General features: G+C 34.1%; 2 protein-coding genes across 2 annotated transcripts in view; one reads left to right on the top strand and one right to left on the bottom strand.

The window, feature by feature from the left end:
• The window catches only part of LOC126878586 (mesoderm induction early response protein 1-like), a 246,634-nt gene extending 226,246 nt beyond the window's left edge, over positions 1-20,388 (bottom strand). The window contains exon 1 of the mRNA XM_050641393.1: positions 20,099-20,388. The gene's annotated coding sequence lies outside the window, so the exon portion shown is untranslated. The remainder of the gene's footprint in view (positions 1-20,098) is intronic.
• LOC126878585 (uncharacterized) overlaps positions 18,468-25,767 on the top strand; it is a 180,572-nt gene continuing 173,272 nt past the window's right edge. Inside the window, exons 1-2 of the mRNA XM_050641385.1 lie at positions 18,468-18,850; positions 19,395-19,655. Coding sequence (XP_050497342.1) covers positions 18,684-18,850; positions 19,395-19,655 — 428 coding nt within the window. The 5' untranslated portion in view covers positions 18,468-18,683. The remainder of the gene's footprint in view (positions 18,851-19,394; positions 19,656-25,767) is intronic.

Raw genomic sequence — 25,767 nt, 5'->3', positions numbered from 1 at the left:
TTAAATTGGAGATTTTCCTACCAGCCACTGTTACTCCACCGGCCCATCCTTCTAAAACCATCCTCATGACATGTTCACCATAAATAAATGTTAAATAAGTCAGGTGACAACACGCATCCTTGTCTAACACCTCTCTCGGTCTTGAATTGGTTTGAGAACTTCTGATCTAGTCGTACTGTCGCTATATTAGACTGGTACAGATTTGTAATAAGTGTCACCAGGTGCATTGGTGCGCCCATTTCTATTAAAATTGACCACAGATTTATCCAGCTTACACAATCAAATGCCTTTTGGTAGTCAACGAAGCATATAATCATAGGTACTTGAGATTCTCTAGACTTTTCAATGAGTTGTCTCAGGTTCAGAATTTGTTTCCTTGTACCTTTACCCTTTACAAACCCCGCTTGTTCCTGAGGTATTTGGTAATGTAGATAGGTTTTTAATCTGTTTTTGATGATATGCAACAAGATTTTACTAGCATGTGTAAAAATACATAGGATTCACATACATTTGTAAGAAAAGTTTTATAAATCTTTTTTTTGTTGGTCTGTGTTATTAATCAGGACTATTCGACTATTTGAGCTGTTAATGAAACAGAACAGATTTTGCATTTTGCTTTTATAAAATATTACCTAATAGGATCTAAGATCTCGAGTTAATTATTAAAGCTACCAAGACTCCCGAAGTCTTTGTGATGTTTTAATATTGACGAAAATTGTTTTGTTAAATAGGTGGGACATTTTCATTATCTAATGGTAAACACGAGATCTTTTATCAGAATATCAAATATATAGTTCTCTAGTCCACATGACATCATCGTAATCGAGGTTTGTATACTTTAAAATCAGTCTGAGAAACGAAATCCGACACCGTCAACTACTGTCGAATTCCATAATTTCTGGACGTTCTTATTACATTTTTTTGGGGGGAGTGAATTATTTTATTAGAAATTAATTCCATACTTAAAATATGGTTTATGAAAATTATAGTAGATAAGCATCGGGTAAGAAACAATGTTATAAGAGATGGATTAAAAATACTTACATAGAGTTGAAGGCAGATTATGTTGAAAACAGGCATTTAAGTTGGTGGGGTCATTCTTTCTTTCAGTGCCACTTTCTTTCAGTGCCACTGAATCAGTGGCCATACCTTACAGTTGTATAGAGTATAGAGTGATACTTTTCACTATAGTCTCATATACCCTCTTTTTATATTCTTTGCTGATGGATTGGTCCCCTAAAATGCTGTTTCAATGTGATGGCTTTTCTACCTGAAGTATTTCTCTCTCTTATGGCTTTGTCTAATGTTCCATTGTGTGAAATAGTGATATCTAATTAGATACCTACATATTTTTGTAGTCACAGCAGCACTTTATCGTGGTGTTGTCGTCTAATATAAGATCTAAGATCTTTTTGTTCTCCTCCAATGCACAAGTATTCGGTTTTCTTTTTAATTACTTTTAGACCCCAGACCCCATATATCATTATCATCTTCAATTAATTTTCATGCCATATAGTTTAAATCGTCATAATCTTTAGCCATTATTACTTGATAGTCTGCAAATTTGAGCGTCTAGTATAGGTATATGTTACAGTTCAAGTTGATTCTCAGTTAGAGTTGGCTTTTCCTAGTTCGAGTCAACTCCAACTGAAACGAGCAGTAAAAGTTGATTTGAAATAATTAAATCAACTTTTACTAGTTGAAGTTGACTCTTCCTAACCCTTGTTAGTAAAAGTAGATTATACAATTTATACGAGTATAATCTCAAGTGCATTTTTGATGAGTGTGCGTCTCTTTGTTTTGACCGTTTCAACTACTTATTAGTCCAGGCTGTAACGTCGCCCCCGTTAGGTAAATTATTCTGATTCGATTTTTTTGCACAAACTTACTCAAACAAATACATCCTTACAACAAATACACAGTGTCAGGCGGTACTGCGGTCGAAAAATTGTTTAACCAATTTTTGTTAACCAAATTCACAAAAATAATTCTTATCTACTCTACCTCATATTATGTATAAGTTTTTATTGTGTGAAAATTGTAAATATAGATAGCAGTACATGAAGGGTTTAAAGTGTGCCTGACTGAAGTAATAATGTATTTTAAATGGGATTTACTTTTTCGCACTGTTTTTTAGCACACTTTCATATAATCAAATATCCTTAACTTTCGCGTTGTCATGGTGATGACATGTGAGCAATAAATTACAAAAAAAGTTTTGACAGTTTTGTGGTTTGGCAGAAGTTTGAATTTTTAAATGTCAAAGTTCTAAAAAATTGTAAAATAAGAATGTATTCCAGTGACGAAGAGTTGCAGTTTTTTTATTTGTTTTTTGGTAGATAAAATATTGTATGAAACTGTGCGTGAAGTACTTTTATCGCACTTAGGCGATGTATAGCCAAAGATCTTATACACATAGATTTGGCCAACTCGGAAAAATAGCGTAACAAATAGCGTGTGCTTTGTCGACTACTCCAAGGCCTTCGATAACGTAAAATGGGATAAAATGTGGCATACACTTAGCGTGTGCTCACTACGGAAACCAAAGGATGGTATCCTAGCCTAGAGCATAGTATCCTACTCTTCATATTCGTGAATTCTGGCATTCAAAATAATGCATTTATTTTACATAGCGATCGATAATATAGTTTCGATCGCCAGGTAAAATAAATACGTTATTTTAAATGCGAGAATTCACGAATATGAAGAGTAGGATACTATGCTCTAGGCTAGGATACAATCCTTTGGTCTCCTTAGTGAGCACACCCTTAGAGAACTGGGTACGCCAGAACATCTAATCTATTTATTACAAGAACTTTATGTAAATAACACCGCTAATGTACCTAAGAGTTAATATAATGTGGTTTCGAAAAACTTCAAATTAAAATCTGGAGTACTACAGGGATATATAATATGCCCCATTATATTCAATATATTATATGAACACATAGTGAACACATTATGCGTCAAATTTTTGAGGAATGGCAAGGTGGAACAACTATAGGAGGAAGAAAAATCAAAAACCTACGTTATACTGATGACACTGTTATATTGGCGTCTTCAGTGCCGGATTTAGGGTACTTGCGGCCCTAGGCCAAATTACCCCGAGCGGCCCCCGATAACTTCACGATTGTAATTAAAGCATAAAGACTTAATAATAATAGTAATAATTAAAAATTTTAGTTTAGTTTTACTTTTTAAATTTCGTAATACAAAGTATGTATAACATAAATGAATAGAAATGCCTATAATGTTCTATTTGAATACGGACATAAATAGGTTGAAATGTATTCACTAATTAAATAATCTTGGTTTGCAAATTTGGCTAAAACCCCAAAACGGCTCTAACAACAATTTCTATATTTGTAAAATTTCTAAAAAGAAAATTTATAGAAAGAATTCTATATTTATAGAAGCCTTTGAGCGGAATGGGACGTTTCGATGCCGCCGGTTCATCGCCGGCCGTTTCGATGCCGCCGGTTCATCGCCAGTCCATTTCATCGCCGTCATATCTCGCATTTTCTAGAATTCCTAGTTAATACTAAAAATAACTAATAATTGTAACTGTCGAAAATTCGGAAATATATCAGATAGCGATTAATTGACTGGCGATGAATCGGCCGGCATCGGCATCGAACTGGCGGCATCGAAACGGCGGCGATGAAACGTCCTAGACCCGCCTTTGAGATGTTGGTTTTTCGAAAGATGCTGAAGATCTCTTGGACAGATCACGTGACCAACAACGAGGTCCTGAGAAGAATGGAGACTGAGAGAGAACTCCTAAAAATTGTAAAAAATAGAAAACAGTTATCTAGACATCATTTACAGAGGAGAAAGATACAACTTTTTACGACTCATAATGGAAGGAAAGTGGAAGGAAGAAGATGTTCAGGAAGAAGAAAATGGCCCTGGCTGAAGAACGTGAGAGACTGGACAGGTATGGACACACATTCGATACTAAGAACCTCTCAAGATAGAGAGCAATTTGATGTAGTTATAGCCAATCCTCAGTAATGGAGACGGCACCTTAAGAAGAAGATAGAAAATATCAAAATGTTAGCAAACAGCAGTTATCTGTAAAATTATTAATATTGCTAGAATTATCATATTATAAATTAGTATTATAGTCAATTGTTACAATTAAATACCATTTGTTTCATTCCGAGGGAAAAGTACACATGACAACAAAAGACTAAAAAAGCCGAGTTGAAAAGACATTATAAGTAAAAGAACAAGCAAAATAATATGAACTGTACTAGTAATAGGCTACGGTACTGAAAAATAAAAATATTAATGCCTGGTTGCACCAACAAATCTTAAGATCCAGCTTAACCCAGTTCAGCTTATAGATAGGGCCGATTTAAGTGCCACATACGTTGCACCATAATTTTAGATTCTTATCAATGTAATCCACATGACAATCCATTGTGGCAAGCTTAAAATTGATCTAAGACTCAATGGTGCAACGCATATGATTCTTTAATGTACGCCTTAAGCTTAAGATCTGTTGGTGCAACCAGGCACAAGAATACAACAAATAAACTTCTAGATCGTTCAAGTCATTATTCATTATTCTCTTATACTGAAAAACGCCAATGTCATGTTCTTAAATTCTTAATTTGTATAAAGTTTGTTTAGTGATTTAGTGATTAACATTGACACGTACTCCACTCCATACTCATAATAAATATAATATCTAAACTCTAAACACTCACTTTTCTAGCTTTTTTGGCTGCAAAATCTTTAATCAAATTTTTAAAGTCTAGGGCTTGAAAACGCTTATCATTTGAAACAAAACTAGCCAAACTAGACAATCTAGAATCTTCGTCAGAAGTCGAGTTCCTCAAGTAGTTTTTACTTCTTTTCAACACGCTGAATGATCTTTCTCCAGATGCATTAGATGTCATCATGCATAGTAGAATGCGCAAAGCCGTGTCCCTATTCGGAAATAATGTTGAACTGTTTTTCATGAATGAGTTTCAGATATTCCAAAAGTGTATTCCTGGGAGGCTTGGTAATCTTGTTGTCATGAGGTTCTCTTTCTTCATCAAATATACCTTCAACAAAGCCTTTGAACTGTACACACTCTTCTCCAAAGTCACCATCTATGTCGATTCGATACTTTTTAGTCAAAATAGAAACTTTTACCCTGATTTCGTCATTGGAAATTAACGATAAGTTGTTTAAAAACCCAAATTTTTCATTAAGACTGAAATAAACTTCGGACCTTTCATTCAATTCTGAACAGTGGCGTGCAGTGACTTTTTCTAAAGGGGAAGCGGTTCAATAAGGATATAAAAATATTTTCTTACGGGTTGAGGGTCGAGCCACTTCCCACCTGATAACACTCTGATGCGCTATAGGGGCTCTCTATCAGCAAAGTGCTTATGTGAGACGTCCTGGGTACAAGGAGTCACACACTAAATCCTAGCCCGATCAATGCGTGAGGCACTCTATTGCCGCTATTTCTAGTGACTATAGTGACCTATCATTGATCTGTATTGCTTGCTCGGGCCTTAAGTCCTCGCTCCGGGCTTCGTTTCCTAAATAAGAGATCTATTTAAATGTTTTTTTTTAATTCCAAGGCATTTTCCACAACACACAACTTTCAACAATATGACACTTATTTATACTTGAGCTCTATTCTCCTATCAACTATCAACTTCTGATAATTGTTGAATTCGGTCTTTTTCAATGGACTTGTAAAGTCTGTCTTCGCTTGTTGAATTTCTGGTAAAACTTTTAATGCATTTTAATACTGAAAAACTTCGTTCAACTGATGCACTTGTGACTGGGATAGTTTGTAGTAATTCACACAACTTGGACACTTCACACAGGGACTTTTTTAAACCAGTAGTTATAAGAAATATCCTGATTTCTGAGTATATCTTTATCAATAATGTGAGTTGTTTCATAAACAACACTTAACTTATAATGCAAAGCTGGCATATCAAAATATTTTCATTATTTAATCGTAGTGAAATAAATTCCTCTGTGAGAAATTTTGATGAATTATAATTAGAAATATTAAATAAGAATATATTATATAATTCTACAAATTTTAATTCGTTAAAATTTTGAAAGCGAAAATTCATTTTTTGTAGAATGTTAAAAAGTCTCTCTGTTGTCGACATTATCAATCTTCATTCTTTTTCTTTCATGTTCAAACCCCATATTTTCAGTTTTATCCCAAATATTTTTAAACTGCTCTCGTTTTTTAATTATCGTATTAATAAAGTCATCAATTTGTCTTATACAAAATGCAATGTCAATTGACTTCATCTGTAAAATGTCAAATAAAAAATCAGTAAAAGGAAAAATCTCTGCAAAAAATTTAAATCGAAATATTCTTTAAGCGAATGTATGTACCTAAGCAGACTAGCACCCCTTAGAAGCAGTAACAGTCAGAGCATCCCACTCTTGGAAGGCGATCGAACAATCGCTTCTGCAGGGTACCAAAATTCGCGCGACTAGTGGGTGCGGTCATTGAACCCTGACCAATTTTTATACGGGACAACTGCATGACAAGCGGCGATTTTGAGATGCGCTTCTGTCAGGGGTGGACCGAATAGTTGAATTGTGTGCATAGTGCATAATATTGAGTTCCTTCCTATGCGATTAATTTTTAATATTTTTCAATGCCTATTGCCTAGGTAATAATATGTAGATTACTGGGATTGTGGAAAATTTTTGATAATTAAATATTAGTTAATAATATATTTTGTTATATCGAAGTATATAATAGGGAAGCGGTGCTTCCACCGCTTCCATGGACCGCACGCCTCTGATTCTGAATAAAGCGTGTCAATTACAACATTGAATGTATTAATCTTTAAGTCTTCTTTGCCATTAAAGTGGGGTTCAAAACAACTCTTTTCCTCTTTTTTCATAGGAATCAAAGTTGTCTCTCAGACTCAATGCGTACTCCTTTAGAGATTTCTATGTTGCAAGTCACATTCAAGTCTTTAGCAGTTTTGGCAATGTTTTGCTACTCTTCTCAAAACATTGTAAAATATCGTACCACGTGTTTAGTAGAGTAGCCATTCTCTTATTTGAAAAATTGTTTACAGATTTCAATTCAATTAGTAAAAACTTTTTTACCAAAAAAGTTTTTTTTACAAGACGCTGCGGCCCCCTTTTGCTTGCGGCCCTAGGCTACGGCCTAGTCGGCCTAGTGGTAAATCCGGCACTGCGTCTTCACCAGAAAAACTGGAAGAAATGATGAATAGGCTAAGAACGGTGAGTACGGAACATGGTTTGAAAATAAATATACAGAAAACCAAGGTAATGATCATCGATCAAATCAGAAATAACCAGACGGAGATAAGAAACTTGGCAGGCTACGAAGTGGTCAGACAATTTAATTACTTAAGCTCCGTTATTACTAACAGTGGAGGATACGAAGACGAGATCCGTAGACGCATCATAATGGCCAGATCGGCAACAGCCAAACTCACAAAAATATGGAAGAATACTGACATCACAAAAAACACAAAGTTACGCCTTGTTCGAGCGCTGATATTATTTCCTATCGCCACCCACGATTCAGAAACTTGGACCATCAAAAAAGCAGATTCAAAACGTATAATAACATTTGAAATGTGGGTCTACCGGAGAATTTTGGGCATACCATGGACCGCACATCGCACAAATAATTCAATATTAGCCGAACTTAACATAAAAACAAGACTCGCCACAACTATCAACCAAAATATACTGCGATATTTTGGACATATAACTAGAAGAAGAGAAGGCAAGAAACGAATGATAGTTGAAGGCAACGTAGAGTAGGATCCATATACAAAATAAAGATATCGAACAAGTGGACAAAATAAAATACTTAGGAGTCTGGATCACGGAAGATCTAAATCCGAAATCAGAAATTCAATCAAGAAAAGAGCAATCAAGAGTAGCCTTTTTGAAGATGACGAAATTTCTGAGTAACCAAAGACTCAATCTGCAAATCCGATATCGCATGGTAAAATGTTATATCTACTCTATTCTTCTTTATGGTGTCGATGCTTGGACTGTTAATATTGCTTTAATGAGAAAGCTGGAAGCTTTTGAGATGTGGCTTTTTAGGAGAATATTGAAAATACCGTGGACCGTTGATATTACGAACGAAATGGTGTTGCACAGAATGGGATAAGAGACAGAGGACTTTTGACCGTCATTAAAAAGAGAAAAACAGCATACTTGGGGCACATACTCAGAAATGATAAGTACGAGTTATTACAGCTGATTATGAAGGGTAAAATTTAAGGAAAAAGGGGTCCTGGTAGACGACAAATATCCTGAGTGAAAAACATTCGCGACTGGACCGGGTTAAATACACAGACGCTTTCCAGAAAGTCAGAAGATAGAGACGAATTTGCAATGTTTATAGCCAACCAGGAGAATTATTAGAAATCAAATAGATTACATTTTAGTAAACAAAAGATTCCGAAACAGCTTTATATCTGTCAAGACTTATCCTGGAGCAGACTTAGAGACGGACCACGTTCCACTGGTGGGAGTATTTCGCGTCAAACTCAAAATAGTTCAGAAAAAGAAATCACAATCATACGACCTACGTATGCTAAAAGACCCTGACATGAAAATGAGGGTCCAAGCCACGTTAAACGAGCAAGTAACTGCAATTAGAGACGAATCGAACGAAGAACAAATGATCAAACAGATGATCGAAATAGTTCAAAATGTAAAGGATACACACTTAAAGGCAGATAAATTAACCAAGAAGAAATCATGGGTGACAGATGAGATCCAGAGATCCTAAAACTAATGGACGAAAGAAGAAATGCCAAAAATGACTCCGACACATATAAAACAATCAATATATCAATTAGAAGGAAAATTAGAGAAGCGAAATAAAAAGAAGCAATGGAGAGATGCCAAGAAATTGAGACTCTACAGTCAAAGTACGATAGTCACAATGTACCTACATAGGAAAGTTAAAGAACTCACAGATGGACTAAGACGGAGTCAGAGAGGAAATCTAACTGATTCTGACGGAAGCATCATCTTAGACAAACAGAGTAAAATTAGAACGTGGAAAGAATATATAGAAAAACTATTTGAAGACCAAAGAGATAACACTTATGAGTTAGAAGAAGAGGTAAATGATAGACCAAGAATATTACAGCAGGAAGTTTATTCTCATTATTCTGCCATAACACAGCTAAAGGACGGCAAAGCAGCAGGTCCCGATAATATATGTACAAGCAGAACTATTTACTTAAACGAATGAACAACGAATCAATAGAAATAATCACAAAGATATTCAACAACATATACAACTCTGGAGAAATACCAACAGAATGGCTGAAGTCTGAGTTTATTGCACTTCCAAAAAAACCAGGAGCCAAAAAATGCGAAGAATACCGTACGATAAGCCTGATGAGTCATTTCCTAATATTGTTCCTAAAGGTAATCCATACGAGAATTTACAAGCTATGTGAAAGTCAAATTTCGCCCAACCAGTTCGTTTCATAAATGCTGTTGGTACGAGAGAGGCTTTGTTTTCAATACAAGTCTTATTCCAGAGATGCAGAGACGTCAATTGCGACGTATACGCATGTCTGGTTGATTACGAGAAGGCGTTTGATCGAGTACAACACGCCAAAATGATGCAAATACTAAAAGAAGCAGGCATTAACAACCAAGATCTGAAAATAATTAGAAACCTTTACTGGAATCAGACTGCAAACCTCAGAGTTGACGGTGAACACACCGAATATGTTAAAATCATGCGTGGAGTGAGGCAGGGCTGCATTTTGTCCCCCCTAATTTTGATCTTTGCTCTGAAAGAATATTTATCGAAGCTTTGCACGAAACTGAAAAAGGTATTCTACTAAACGGGTACCGGCTAAATAACATCAGGTATGGTATGCAGATGACACCATAGTATTTGCGGACAACCTAGAAGAGCTACAAGTCCTCATGAACAAAATCACGTATTATAGTCAACAATATGGACTCAATATAAACGTAAAGAAAACAAAGCTTATGATCGTCAGGAAGAAAAAGATAACAGAAGGTCAACTCTATATCAACCAAACCCCTGTAGAAAGAGTGAGGCACTACAACTACCTCGGCACCATAAAGGCGGGTTGACATTACAAGTGAATAACGAACCTGGCTCACGCTTACGTATTTTGCCCGTGCCATTATTAGATATTTTATTATCTATTTTCAAACTCGAGCAGTACATTTGTATTTATACAATGCAGATACAAATTATGTACTGCTCGAGTTTGAAAATAGATAATACAATATCTAGCAATCGCACGGGCAAAATACGTAAGCGTGAGCCACGTTCGTTATTCACTAGTAATGTCAACCCGCCTTTATACATGAAGAATGGACCAACAACCAAGAGATTAGAGCGCGCATCGGAAAAGCTAGATCAATCTTCAACCGTATGCATCTAAACATTCCGTATATGTATTTGGAACCTAGGAGTTTTCTATTGGTTTGTTGCAGCACGCGATCATATTTTAACCAATAGGCGGCGAGGTCCCATACGCATATACGGAATGTTATTCGGTTCCAAATTCATATACGGAATGTTAAAAATATTCGTACACCGAAACAGATAAGTTTATATTAGAGTCTGTTAAAAGGAGATTAATTTTAAAATACTTGTTACTGTATTATTAAATAAAAATAAAACAATTATAGTATGTATTTGGAATGTTATTTGGTGCGAAATTCATATACGGTATGTTAAATATTCGTAGAACAAAAAGACGATTTTTAATAAAGCCAGTTAAAATGAGACTGGTTTTTAATAGTATATTATACATTTTATATACATTTTATTATACATTTTATTATACATTTTTAATAGTATATTTAATGATGGTCATTATGAAGCGAGTATAAGGGATACGAAACGAGCCACCTAGTGGCGAGTTTCGTATAGAGTACGAGCTTCATAATGATAATTAAATGCAAGTTGTATACACGATTTTTTCTATGATCGTTCACAAAAAAAATATATTCAACTTTATTAATTTTGTAACGCAAACAAATTAAGTAGTTTGTCAGTCTGACAGTTTGTTTACATATTGAGAACTGTCAAAGCGTATATATTTGACTCGCCATTGGTTACTGCGCGTGTGCCACCTTTATCGCGATTCTATTGGTTAAAAATCTGTATCATATTGAAAATCTGTATCATAATGAAGTTCATTATGAAACAGGTAGTGATATCATAATTAATATATTATAGTATGAGAATAGATAAATTATTGTTAATGTATTATTAAAGATCCATAAGGAAAAAGGTTTTCCTGTAGTTGGCTGTATACCATGTAATACAAAAAAAAAACGAATAAAGTACTTTATAAAAGGTCTATATTTAAAATCCCTAAAAAGGGCTACATCACAGAACTAGTTTTCGATTGGTTGACCAATCATCATCAGTCCTTTCCTAAAATGAATATAACCTTATAAAATGGTGCAAAGGTTTTAAAATTTTGACTACGGTTAAAAAAAGTTGTACGTTATACTCACGTGATCTTATACATGCTAACCACTAAAATATTTGTAATTATGTAATATATGTAAATAAAATTTGTAATATTATATTTTGGTGGTTAGCATGGTAAGGACACGTGAGTAGGTATAACCTACGACTTTTTTTAAACGTAGTCAAAATTTTAAAACCTTTGCATCATTTTATCGGGTTATATTCATTTTAGGAAAGCACTGATGATGATTGGTCAATCAATCTAAAACTAGTTCTGTGATGTAGCCCTTTTTAGGGATTTTAAATATAGACTTTTTATAAAGGACTTTATTCGTTTTTTTTTGTATTATATGGTATACAGACAATACTACAGGAAAACCTTTTTCCTTGTGGATCTTTAATAATACATTAACAATAATTTTTCTATTCTCATACTATAATATATCAATTATGATGTCACTACCTGTATCATAATGAACTTCATTGTGATACATATTTTCATTAGGATACAGATTTTTAACCAATAGAATCGCGATATATGACATTCGCGATAAAGGTGTCACACGCGCAGTAACCAAAACCAATGGCGAATCAAATACATACTCTTTGACAGTTCTCAATATATAAACAAACTGTCAGACTGACAAACTACTTAATTTGTTTGCGTTACAAAATTAATAAATTTGAATATATTTTTTTGTGAATGATCATAGAAAAAATCGTGTAAACAACTTGCATTTAATTATCGTTTCGTATCCCTTATACTCGCTTCATAATGACAATCATTAAATGCTCGTTGCATAATATACTATTAAAAACCAGTCTCATTTTAATTGGCTTTAATAAAAATCGTCTTTTTGTTCTACAAATATTTAACATACCGTATATGAATTTCGCACCAAATAACATTCCAAATACATACTATAATTGTTTTATATTTATTTAATAATACAGTAACAAGTATTTTAAAATTAATTTCCTTTTAACAGACTCTAATAAAAACTTATCTTTTTCGGTGTACGAATATTTAACATTCCGTATACGAATTTGGAACCAAATAACATTCCGTATATGCTTTTGGGACCTCGCCGCCTATTGGTTAAAATATGACCGCGTGCTGCAACGAACCAATAGAAAACTCCTAGGTTCCAAATACATATACGGAATGTTTAAATGCCAACCGCATGGGCGCGTTTTTCAAGAGCCACAACCTTTCTCTTAGTATAAAAGTAAGAATGTTGAGACGTTACGTCTTCTCTGTCCTTTTTTATGGCGTTGAATCATGGACCTTGAACGAGGATATGTGCCGAAAGTTGGAAGCATTTGAGATGTGGCTATATCGGAGAATTCTTAAAATCCCATTTACTGATCGGGTCACAAATGAGGAGGTCCTTAGAAGAATGGGGAACTACCGAGAGGTACTGACCACCATCAAATCTAGAAAGTTGGAATACTTTGGATACATTATGCGAAATGAATCCAGATATGTCCTCCTACAAGCCATCCTGCAAGGAAAATATTTGGAAAGCGAGGTCCAGGAAGAAGAAGAACATCCTGGTTAAAGAACCTCAGAACCTGGTTCAACACAACATATGTGCAGCTTTTCCGCGTTGTTGCAGATAAGGTGAAGATTGCCATGATGATCGCCAACATTCGTCACGGATAGGCACATCAAGAAGAAGAATAGCCAACTTTCATTAGTGGGGTCGGCACTAGAAGAGGAAGAAGAAAATGATTACAAAAATACTATCTTTTATCGCCAACCGTCACTAAATTCATTCATTATTGTACTCATTTGACGCCATTTGCGGCAGTAAAGTAACACTTTATTGTACTGAAAGGAGAATTTTACTTTACCTGCCGCGATTATTCAAATTAATCCAAATTGAATGTAAGTGGTCGATGGCAGTAATCGAATAGCGATAATTTGAGTGAACTTAAAATTTATTTACTTTAATTATTAAAAATATTGTACACAATTTGCGTTATTAACAATTAAAGGGCCTAGCCGGGTAAGCTGACGAAAAGTGCCCCCAACTCGATTCGAATTCCATATAGGTCACCGTTTAGCATATATAGTGAAACTAACTTTCTGAAATTTTTAGCCCCCTAGGTGGTCATGTGACCCACCTAGAGCCTAATTAGGGTTTTTATGTTTTTATTTTTTATCTCAGCCGCATCGAGAACTAGCGAAAAACTTTAAATAAAAAACTTGTAAGCTTTAAAAAGTTCTGTACGAAAAACTTTTTTTTTAATTTTTGGCGGGAAATTTAAATTTTAGAACGATTTTAAAATTTTAAATGAGAATAAAAAAATAACTAAGACATTCGTTTTCACGAAAAAAATATATAACGTGTATTTTTGCATAATATTTCACCCTGAATTTTTTCAAATTTTTAAAATTGGTGAAACGCACCTTTAAAAATAAAAAACCGCATTTTTTCGGTTTTTTTTTTCGTTATTTGATACAATTTTATACATATTTTTCAAAAAAGGTAATACGGTCACTAGAATAGGTAAAAAAATGAAAAGTAATTGGGGTTTGTTTAATAAAAATTTTTTGTAATGCCATCCATTTTCAAGATACAGGGCGTTGAAAAAAACAAAATTTTACACATTTTTTACGATTTTGCCGAAACTACTGGCAACATTGTAATAAAATTTGGCGAGTTTTAAGAGGTAGTTGTTGTGCATTTTTTGAAATACAATTAAGAATTTTATATTTATCATTGGCGCGTATACGGGTAATGGTCTGAACTTTTTAAAGAAAAAATATAGTACGCCACTGACATATTTCAAATTAACAATCCTTTTTGAATTCCTCGTTTAATTTGAGACAAAAAATCAATCTTCCTATTTTTTCATATGACGCGCCATTTTTATTCAAAAAATAGAACATCTTAACCCTTACAAAGTATTCGAACTACTATTAGTAGTTTCTACATCTACATACGTAAACTCGTACGTCCATTATAAGAACTAATTCGAATATTTTGGAAGCGTTAAGATATTTTATTTTTTGCAGCAAAACGGCGCCACGTATGAAAAAATGATAAGATAGTTTTTTTTATCACAAATTGAATGTGGAATTAAAAAAAAATGATTGTTAATTTGAAATATGTCAGTGGCGTACTATCTTTTTTTCTTTGAAAATTCAGACCATTACCCCTAAGCGCGCCAATGATGAATATCAAATCCTTAATTGTATGTCAAAACATGCACAATAACTACCTCTTAAAACCCGCCAAGTTTTATTACAATGTTGCCAGTAGTTTCGGCAAAATCGTAAAAAATAAGTAAAATTTTGTTTTCTTAGGCCCTTGTATCTTGAAAATGGATGGTGTTACAAAAAATTTTTATTAAGCAAACCCCAATTATTTTTAAATTTTTTACCTATTCTAGTGACGGTATTACCTTTTTTGAAAAATATGTATGAAATTGTATCAAAAAACGAAAAAAAACCGAAAAAATGCGGTTTTTTATTTTTAAAGGTGCGTTTCACCAATTTTAAAAATTTAAAAAAATTCAGGGTGATATATTATGCAAAAATGCACGTTATATATTTTTTTCGTGAAAACGAATGTTTTAGTTATTTTTTTATACTCAATTAAAATTTTAAAATCGTTCTAAAATTAAAATTTCCCGCAAAAAATTAAAAAAAAATTTTTTTTGGGACAGAACTTTTTAAAGCTTACAACTTTTTTCTTAAGTTTTTCGCTAGTTCTCGATGCGGCTGAGATAAAAAATAAAAACATAAAAAGCCTAATTAGGCTCTAGGGGGGGGGGTCACATGACCACCTAGGGGGCTAAAAATTTCAGAAAGTTAGTTTCACTATATATGCTAAACGGTGACCTATATGGAATTCGAATCGAGTTGGGGGCACTTTTTATCATCTTACCCGGCTAGGCCCTTTATGTCAAAAAGTGAAATTCTGTAGAACTTATTTTGTAAATATATTCATATAATAAATTAAAACTTTACCGATTTAGTAATTATTCAATATTGATAACTATCGATTAAAAATCAAAAGCGGCCATATTGCAAAAGTTATCTGTCATCAGTCATCACTGTCATGAAATTATTATGACGTATAAAATTTATAAAGTTCTTAAATTGTGAATTGCAAGTAAGTGTTAAAACCAATAGGGCTTTTCATCGATTGTCATTTGTTTCGAGCTTCTGTCATGTGCCACATAATATTAATATATCTACGGCATACGTCTTTGGTTTGTATCACAAACCATACATACTTATAGACGTTTCACGACCATGTTAATCTTTCGGATCGAATTAACGCCATCTCTTGATTGGAATGGGAACTAAATTGACAAATTTTAGTTACGTGAGAATTTCAAATTATAAATTTTGCAGGATTTTTGATGAAAATTTCGCAGGAAATTAAAACAACAGAAAGACAATTCAATGTTTTATTCCATATTTTACTGAACACTTCAAATATTCCAATTTGTTTTCAAAATGCTAAACACTACTGCCATGTGTCACGTGAAATCACTGCTGTGTAAATATTGAGTTGAATGAAAATTTTTGAAAGAATCTTGTAGGATGATTGTTTAGATAAATATTACCTTATAAACTTTTACAAACTTCCAAAAATAATTAGGTCCGAAATGTTGATGACCCACTTGTATATTGGAATAAACTGTTTCAGGATCTATTATATTGTTTTTTAATGTGGAGAAACACAACACGGGATGATCAATGTAAACTAAAAATTCTACTCACAAAAACGGAGAGAAGGTTAATACAATTGATTAAAATTGTGATTAAATCTAATTAAAAACGTAACACCATAAAATAATTAAGCCACAAACTGTAAAATAAAAAGTAAATAACAAATTAATTTAATTGTCAACTGTCAGTTGTTAAATATGACAAGAGAATTGACTGACAGCGACATCTCTGGATTGGAATGGTAACTAATTTGCTGTCTTGACCTTGACAATTTACGTGAATCGTCTATGAGTATGTATGGTTTGTGGTTTGTATCATTGGTATATGTCAATAACGTATGACGTAGATATATTAATAATATGTGACACATGACAGAAGCTCGAAACAAATGACTGTGAATGAAAAGCCCTATACATATCAAATTATTGTAGACAGTGAAATTGTAGATAAAATATATTTTGGCATTATCCACGCTGTCAAGCTTTCAGTACTTCATTTTCCAGTTTTTCATTCAGGGATTAAGTATATTAAAATTAAAGATGATTAATTTTATGAAATAATGAAGCTAATCAAATTAAAAAAAAATGTGTAGTGTTATAATGAGATTTTAAAGAAGTTAAATAAACGACAGATTTTTATTTAATTTATTTTATAAATTTTATATTATTTTTAAATTATTACAGAGCCCAAACTCTTACGTAGTCAACTTTAAGGTGCGAATCGTCGGAATTCAAATTCCAATTGATTTCCAATCAAATTATGTTAGCGATAAAATTTCGTATGTACCCAGGCGCGGATCCAAGGGGGGGTCAATGGGGTCAATTGCCCCCTCCTTGAGACTTCGCCTGGTGTCGCCTTTTTTTAAGAAAGAGATAATTACGATTAAAAATAAATAGTGAGTTTTGTGTCCTGTTGACAACTGAATAACGGAATGAAACATAAAACAGAATTCCTTCTCCAAAGTACGTGTTCTCGGTCTTACTGTATCGTGTCGAGTCTTGGACTGTGAATAAAATCGATCTACTTACCTAAATCGTCTTGAGGCTTTCGAAATGTGGTTCTATAGAAGAATTTTAAAAGTATCTTGGGTGAAGAAGATTCGAAACTCCACAATACTAGAACGTCTCAGCAAGACTACTGAAATTATAGAAGGCATCAAGAAGAGAAAAGTGAAGTATTTTGGACATGTAATGAGAAGTTTCAAATATAGGTTGCTACAAAATATATTGTAAGTGAAAATAGAAGGCAAACGCAGTCCAGGACGAAAAAGCACTTCGTGGTTGATTTAGGGTGGCAGTGAATAAAATTAAGATAGCTATGATAGTAACCAACGTTCTGAAAGGACATAGTGCATGAAGAAAAATAAAGTAACAACCCATACCGAAAAAGAATCCTGCGTACGCGGGTGACGAGAAAATTTTTATTTCATTGCCCCCTCCTTGCAAGGTTGCTGGATCCGCCGTTGTATGTACCACGTCAGTAAAGACTCTTTATCGAACTTGTCTACGCTCGCTCTTCTCGTAATATCAAGACTCGTTCGATAAAGAGTCACTTTACTGACTTGGTACATAAATATTACTTGTGTTTTTGACGCTTGAAAATCGTCATCTTTCGTTTTTTTTTCAGTTTTAAATTGTTTATAACTCGAAAATGATCAATTTATGAAAAAAAAAAAATACAAAAGACCTTTTTTGTTTAGAATAATCCAAAAAATGTAAGATACTATCTGTCCGGGTCGAAATTTTTTTTAAGATTTATAAAAAAATCATTTTTTAATTATTAATTAATTATAGTTAGAACAAAATTAGATCGGGCACCCTTGTTTTTTATAATTGTTAACATACTAAGTAAAATTACTTAACTAATAATTTTTATCCAATAATTTTTTTTAATTATTCACTTAAAATTTGTTTAATTTTTTAATTATTCACTTAAAATGTGTGAAGTAAAGTTTTATTTTTAGAAAAAAGTGTTTTGCTAACATCGACCTATCATATTGAACATATTTATCTACGATAATTTCAAAATACTCCATATTTTTGTTTGTTTGTGATTGTGTTTGCAGAAAAATCATAACGCATACATTCACATTCGTTGGATTTTGAGAGTGCAATAAAATTATTGATTTTCTGCAGAAAAGAGTGCGCTCTACCGTTGAGGGGCGAAAGCAGAGGTGGAGATACCTACGAATAAATTAGAAAATGTGTCATTTATCTTTTTTTTGGTTGGTAAATATTTTTCATAGAATGCGCTGTTGAAAAAGCGACGTCGAGCGTCGAAGTAAGCGACGCTGGCGGAGACACCGACAATGAGCTCCAGAGCAAAGTTCCACAAAAATACAGGCCGATAACATCCTATTGATTTTTCAAAACGTTCGTTGAACCAATCACAGAGATAGAACTATTTTTAAAGGGTGAGGTTGTTGTTGGGTTTTTACAAAGCTAGTGCGGGAAGCGACGGAATGTGTGTGTAGTTAAAATAATTGGAGCGAGCGCGAGCTCGTTACAATATCCTCCCATGCAGGTGGCAACTCTTTTTCGTGAGTCCTCCACGTTATTGGGAGCGACAATGGAATCGGGCGGAAGCAGTGGTGGGCAGGATTCAGGTGTCTCCAGCCTTGGTCCTGGACCGTTAGCGTACGATTCCTACAACCACCCGGTGACCTTCTCAAATAAGTACAAGCTGTAAGTAGTCCCGCGACCCTGTCCACTTGCCTTATTACCCGCACGCGCTGCATGTAAACATTTTTATTTACTTATTATTCTCAACGATTCCCATACACCTGATCACCCTACACTTGACATTTTTCAAAATAACTTCCATCCTTTCGAAATTTCTCAACTTTTCCTACCTATTTTTATTTTTCCTACTGTCAGTGTTAGACATAACGATTTACTTTACGCTCGATATATTCTCAACAGCCTTGTAACTATTTTCATTTTATTTGATGTTTAGTTAACAGTTTGATGACCACTGTATTGTGTTTACACAACACCAGTTTGCCTTCAGTGTTTACGTGTTGCCTACCATTAAAAAAATAACAGAACATTACTACACATAGGTAGTCCCTCGTCCCTCCAGACCTTGAATCCATCCTGCCTCCTGAATACACTTTACCTGCATGATGTATTTGAAACACGCCCTCAAATTCTATGTACAAATTAAGTGTTAAGTGATACCTGTGCGAAAATAATGGGTCATGTGAATTTTTCATTGTTTTTTTCCTAGAAATATGAAACTCGAACCCCATGATGATGGTTATGAAACTAGTGCTGATTTGATGTTGAATCCTACGAATGTTGCACATAACCATGAAGTCAAATGTGAAAAGTTGGAGGACCCCTATAGTTTCATTGATGATGACCCTATTCCTATGCTTCCTGCCGCACCAGGGCCCCCACATCTTATGCATCAAATGCCCCCAGTCAATAACCAACTTATGCCAGGGCCCAAAAAGCGAGGACGAAAAAAGAAAATCAAACCTGATCAGTAAGTACCTACTATATCTTTTTATATACTCACACAATCTAAACAATAATGCTATAACCTCAAAATTTATTTTAAATTAAACGTTAATATAGTCAAGACAATCATGAATAATATCCACACTTGTTTACGATTATATACTATTCTATTTTTTTCACATTGTTACCTATACATCTTATCATAACCCCTTTTTCTTTATCTATTCATATTGTCCTTCAATGCTATCAAAAGGTATTGTTTTCTGTTCTAAACATTTACCCATTGTGCATTGAATCTAATCCATCAACATCAAATATTTTATACTATTCATATTTATTGCTAAAATTTCAAATACCCTACCTATTCATTCAGTAATCCAGTTGTAAGTTGTAATACAAAAATGAAAAGGCCTTGACATAGTCCCCTATTATCTGTTTAAAATGCATGTAAACGTATTATGTACTTACCTAGTTATTGTTTCACAATGTAGGTACAATCTCTGTTCATCCAATTCCAAGAATTCAAAAAACCAGAAACCAGGCATGTTTTTACACTTCACAGAAAACACCAAAGCTGTCAAAAAATCTCTAAAACTTGATCATCCACTGTGTAAGAATATCTATACAAATTATTGTTTACAAACTCATTGTAAAAATATTCACTACCGACTTTTAAAAATAAATCAAAACAAACTAGAGCAATCATTTGAATATATTACACAAAAACTCTTACTTATATTTCAACTAGCTATGAGAAAACATAAAGATATAATTTAAATTAAGTAAATACTAACAAAATATTTTATCATCAAGGTTAGGTATAAAATATAATATGTCAGCAATAATTAATATTTAATGTACTGTGTTCTATAAATAATGTTTTACTGTAATTTATTAAGTAAAATTAGTCATTATTGTTATTATATAGTGCATTTACAAAATGTAAAAAATCCTATTTATCTAAAAGTCGATTTTTTATTAATTCTATTTTTTTTAAAGATTATAAATATTATTATATTTAGATAAATATTTTTAACAAATGCACTTGGATTAATAATTATTGACAATGCTCGAGATAAAATCTTAGGTTATGTTTGACACTATTTTAGTCCAAAGAAATAAGGATTTTCTCAGGACACTCAGAGATCCAGGTAGCTGACTATTTTTTTAGTTATTGTAGACCTATAGGAAGAAAACCTACCTGTTTCCTGCCTAGAGTTCGCGTCCGTTTTTTAATTATTAACAATTTAGTGCAAAAAACGCGTTTTTTTCGATTTTTTGCACCCCATTAAAGAGCTAAATAGTTGACATAAAATTACAAAATTTGATTTTTTAGAACATTAAAAAAAGCTTCAAATTACCGATTTTTGAATGTTAAAAAGTCAATTTGTAGGTCCGTGAAGTTGGCCCGAAGAAGTCGGGAAAAAAATGTGACTGATGCCATTCGATTGTCCATTGATTGTCCACAGTTTTATTTCGTTAGTCCACCCTTCAATTTTTTTATAACCAAAAATTTTTTTTCGGGCTAACTTCACAAATCCACAAATTTTCGAAAATTCAAAAACTCTCTTGCTATATTGTTTGTCCATCGTTTGTCCATGTTTGTCCACCGCATAATTTTGTTTGTCCACCCACTGATATTTTTAAAATAAAAAAAATTATATATATTGCTTACGGATAATAGGACAGTACTGCTGAAAAAGTACTTCAGACTCCATTAGAATGAATGTTTCTGCGGGGCCAGAATACCAACTACCCGTTTGTCCACCCCTTCACAACGTTTGCCCAACCCCTTAAAGTGCAAAACGACCCCCCTGGAGATTGTAATTATTTTTTTTAATTCTCAATTCGGGCTAACTTCACGTCTACTTAAATGCGTATTTAAACGTTAATTCGGAGACAGAATCCCAACTACCCGTTTGTCCACCCCTTCACAACGTTTGTCCAACATCTTAAAGTGCAAGACGACCCCCTACAGATTGTAATTATTTTTTTAATTCTCAATTCGGGCTAACTTCACGTCCTGCTTAAATGCGTATTTAAACATTCATTCGGAGACAAACACACAACTACCCGTTTGTCCACCTCTTCACAACGTTTGTCCAACCCCGTAAATTGCAAAACGACCCCCCTGGAGATTGTAATTATTTTTTTTAATTCTCAATTCCGGCTAGCTTCACGTCCGCTTAAATGCGTATTTAAACGTTAATTGAGAATTGAGAATTAAAAAAAAATAATTACAATCTTCAGGGGGGTTGTTTCGCACTTTAAGGGGTTGGAGAAACGCTGCGGAGGGGTGGACAAACGGGTAGTTGGGATTCTGTCCCCGAATTAACGTTTACATACGCAATTAAGCGGACGTCAAGTTAGCCCGAATTGACAATTAAAAAAAAAATTACATTCTCCAGGGGGGTCGTTTCGCACTTTAAGGGGTTGGACAAACGCTGCGGAGGGGTGGACAAACGGGTAGTTGGGATTCTGTCCCCGATTTTATCGTTTAAATACGCAATTAAGCGGACGTAAAATTAGCCCGAATTGACAATTAAAAAAAATAATTACAATCTCCAGGGGGGTCGTTTTGCAATTTACGGGGTTGGATAAACGTTGTGAAAGGGTGGACAAACGGGTAGTTGGGATTCTGTCTCCGAATAAGCGCTTAAATACGCATTTAAGCGGACGTGAAGTTAGCCCGAATTGAGAATTAAAAAAAATAATTACAATCTCCACGGGGTTCGTTTCGCACTTTAAGGGGTTGGACAAACGCTGCGGATGGGTGGACAAACCGGTAGTTGGGATTCTGGCCCCGAATTAACGTTTAAATACTCATTTAAGCGGACGTGAAGTTAGCTCGAATTGAGAATTAAAAAAATAATAATTACAATCTCCACGAGGGTCGTTTTGCACTTAAACGCTGCGGAGGGGTGGAAAAACGGGTAGTTGGGATTCTGTCCCCGAATTGACGTTTAAATACGCAATCAAGCGGACGTAAGGTTAGCCCGAATTGACAATTAAAAAAAATAAATACAATCTCCAGGGGTGTCGTTTTGCAATTTACGGGGTTTAACAAACGTTGTGAAGGGGTGGACAAACGGGTAGTTGGTATTCTGTCTCCGAATTAACGTTTAAATACGCATTTAAGCGGACGTGAAATTAGCCCGAATTGAGAATTAAAAAAATAATTACCATCTCCAGGGGGGTCGTTTTGCACTTAAAGGGTTGGACAAACGTTGTGAAGGGGTGGACAAACGGGTAGTTGGGATTCTGGCCCCGAATTAACGTTTAAATACGCATTTAAGCGGACGTGAAGTTAGCCCGAATTGAGAATAAAAAAAAATAATTACAATCTTCACGGGGGTCGTTTTGCACTTAAACGCTGCGGAGGGGTGGAAAAACGGGTAGTTGGGATTCTGTCCCCGAATTAACGTTTAAATACGCAATTAAGCGGACGTGAAGTTAGCCCGAATTGACAATTAAAAAAAATAAATACAATCTCCAGTGGTGTCGTTTTGCAATTTACGGGGTTGAACAAACGTTGTGAAGGGGTGGACAAACGGGTAGTTGGTATTCTGTCTCCGAATTAACGTTTAAATACGCATTTAAGCGGACGTGAAATTAGCCCGAATTGAGAATTAAAAAAATAATTACAATCTCCAGGGGGGTCGTTTTGCACTTTAAGGGGTTGGACAAACGCTGCGGAGGGGTGGACAAACGGGTAGGTTTGATTATGTCCCCGAATTAACGTTTAAATACGCATTTAAGCGGACGTGAAGTTAGCCCGAATTGAGAGTTAAAAAAAATTACAATCTCCACGGGGGGTCGTTTCGCACTTTAAGGGGTTGGAAAAACGCTGAGGATGGGTGGACAAACGAGTAGTTGGTATTCTGTTCCCGAATTAACGTTTAAATAAGCATTTAAGCGGACGTGAAGTTAGCCCGAATTGAGAATTAAAAAAAATAATTACAATCTCCAGGGGGGTCGTTTTGCACTTTAAGGGGTTGGACAAACGTTGTGAAGGGGTGAACAAACGGGTAGTTGGGATTCTGGAGCCGAATTAACGTTTAAATACGCATTTAAGCAGACGTGAAGTTAGCCCGAATTGAGAATTAAGAAAAAATAATTACAATCTCCAGTGGGGTCGTTTTGCAGTTTACGGGGTTGGACAAACGTTGTGAAGGGGTGGACAAAGTAGTAGTTGGGGAGTCTGTCCACGAATTAACTTTTTAATACGCATTTAAGAGGACGTGAAGTTAGCCCGAATTGATAATTAAAAAAAATAATTACAATCTCCACGAGGGTCGTTTCGCACTTTAAGCGGTTGGACAAACGCTGCGGAGGAGTAGACAAACGAGTAGTTGGGATTCTGTTCCCGAATTAACGTTTAAATACGCATTTAAGTGGACCAGAAGTTAGCCCGAATTGTGAATTAAAAAAAATAATTACAATCTTTAGGGGGGTCGTTTTGCAATTTACGGGGTTGGACAAACGTTGTGAAGGGGTGGTCAAACGGGTAGTTGGGATTCTGTCCTCGAATTAACGTTTAAATACGCATTTAAGCGGACGTGAAGTTAGAATAATTTAAATTATTTTAAGTACAACTCTCTCTTAAGCCGGGAATATGGGATGGTTTTCTTGCGAAGGGGTTGTAGCTCAATAGTCGAGTCGAAATACGCGTGATTTAAGAGTTTATTCTTAGAATATAAGCTATTCGAATTAAACTACTATTAACTTTTTTGTAAAAACTTAGTTTTTCAGTGATTTACGAAAAACGGCTTCAAAACATGCATTTTTTTCGCGAATAATTAAAATCTTTGATCTTTAATAACTTAAAAAGTATTGACTTATTTTAATAACTTTATATAACAAATGTTGCTTATAATTTATCCTTTTATTGATTTGTGCACTTATTTTTTATAAAATAATTTTCACCCCCGAGAAGGGGCGGTATCCACCCTCAAGGTAAAGGCGCAAGGTGGCACCATGTCACCTTTGTTTCTTGATGTATCCTCTAACCACTGACCAATTTTCGTGAAAATCGATGAAGGTTCACCGAAATTGAAGGTAATAGTTGATTTTTACCTTTAGTGACTGCACTATACAAAAGGAATTCCAATTTAATGATCTAAATGCGCGTATTTTGGGAGCTCATAAATTATTAAATGATGTAGTCGCCAAATAATTAATTTAATGCAGTTTAAGTACAAATCTCTCTTAAGCCGGGAAGATGGGGTAGTTTTCTTGCGAAGGGGTTGTAGCTCAATAATCGAAATGCACGTGATTTAATAGTTTATTCTTAGAATATATAAGCTACAGGAATTATATCCGCAATACGATATATTTTAAGTTTTCTCAGCATTTTTCTCCTAAGTTAAATCAATTAAAGGGTTGTTTGGGGGTGAAGGGGATGAGCTCAAAAAACTATATCATTTCAAGAGCTCATAAATAGCTCGTAATTCTGCCGCAAAAATCGATTCAATATTCCTATTTTTAAGTAGTGGGGGGGGGCTGACTCATCCCCCTCACTAAAATATTAAATTCCTGCTCAGTGGAACGAGCTCAAAATTTTTAATTTGCGGAATATAAGAGCTCATAAATAGCTCATAAATCAGGGTTATTTGTTTTTAATTTTTGCAAGTGGGGGGGGGGGCAGCTCAACATGGGTGAAAAAGCAATTTCAAGCTAATACAATTTTCGGTATCTCCGGATCAACTCAATGGATTTTGATCTTTCTTTTTTTAATTTGTATGTAATTTCTACGTACACTACAAATATGCAATTTGTTTATAAATTTATTAATTAATAAACATTCTAATTTGTTTAAAAAATTTCTGAAAAAATATTTTTTTTACAAAAATCTATTTTTTTGATCATAGTATCATTAATGATCATAGAAAAAGTTAAAGTACACTTTAATAAATAAATTATTTTAATTAGATAATTATTTATTGAAGACAATTTATTTATAAAAGTATGTATACCTTAACTTTTTCTATGATTAATAATGATAGTATGATTAAAAACATGGATTTTTGGGAAAAATTATTTTTTTTAAATTGTTTAAACAAATTAGACTGTTTATTAATTAATAAATATCTAGATAAATTGAATATTTGTAATATACAGAAAAATTACATACAAAT

Source organism: Diabrotica virgifera, chromosome 10, assembly GCF_917563875.1.
Source record: "Diabrotica virgifera virgifera chromosome 10, PGI_DIABVI_V3a".
NCBI classification, from domain to species: Eukaryota; Metazoa; Arthropoda; class Insecta; order Coleoptera; family Chrysomelidae; genus Diabrotica; species Diabrotica virgifera.
This window is presented reverse-complemented; position numbering and strand designations above follow the sequence as displayed.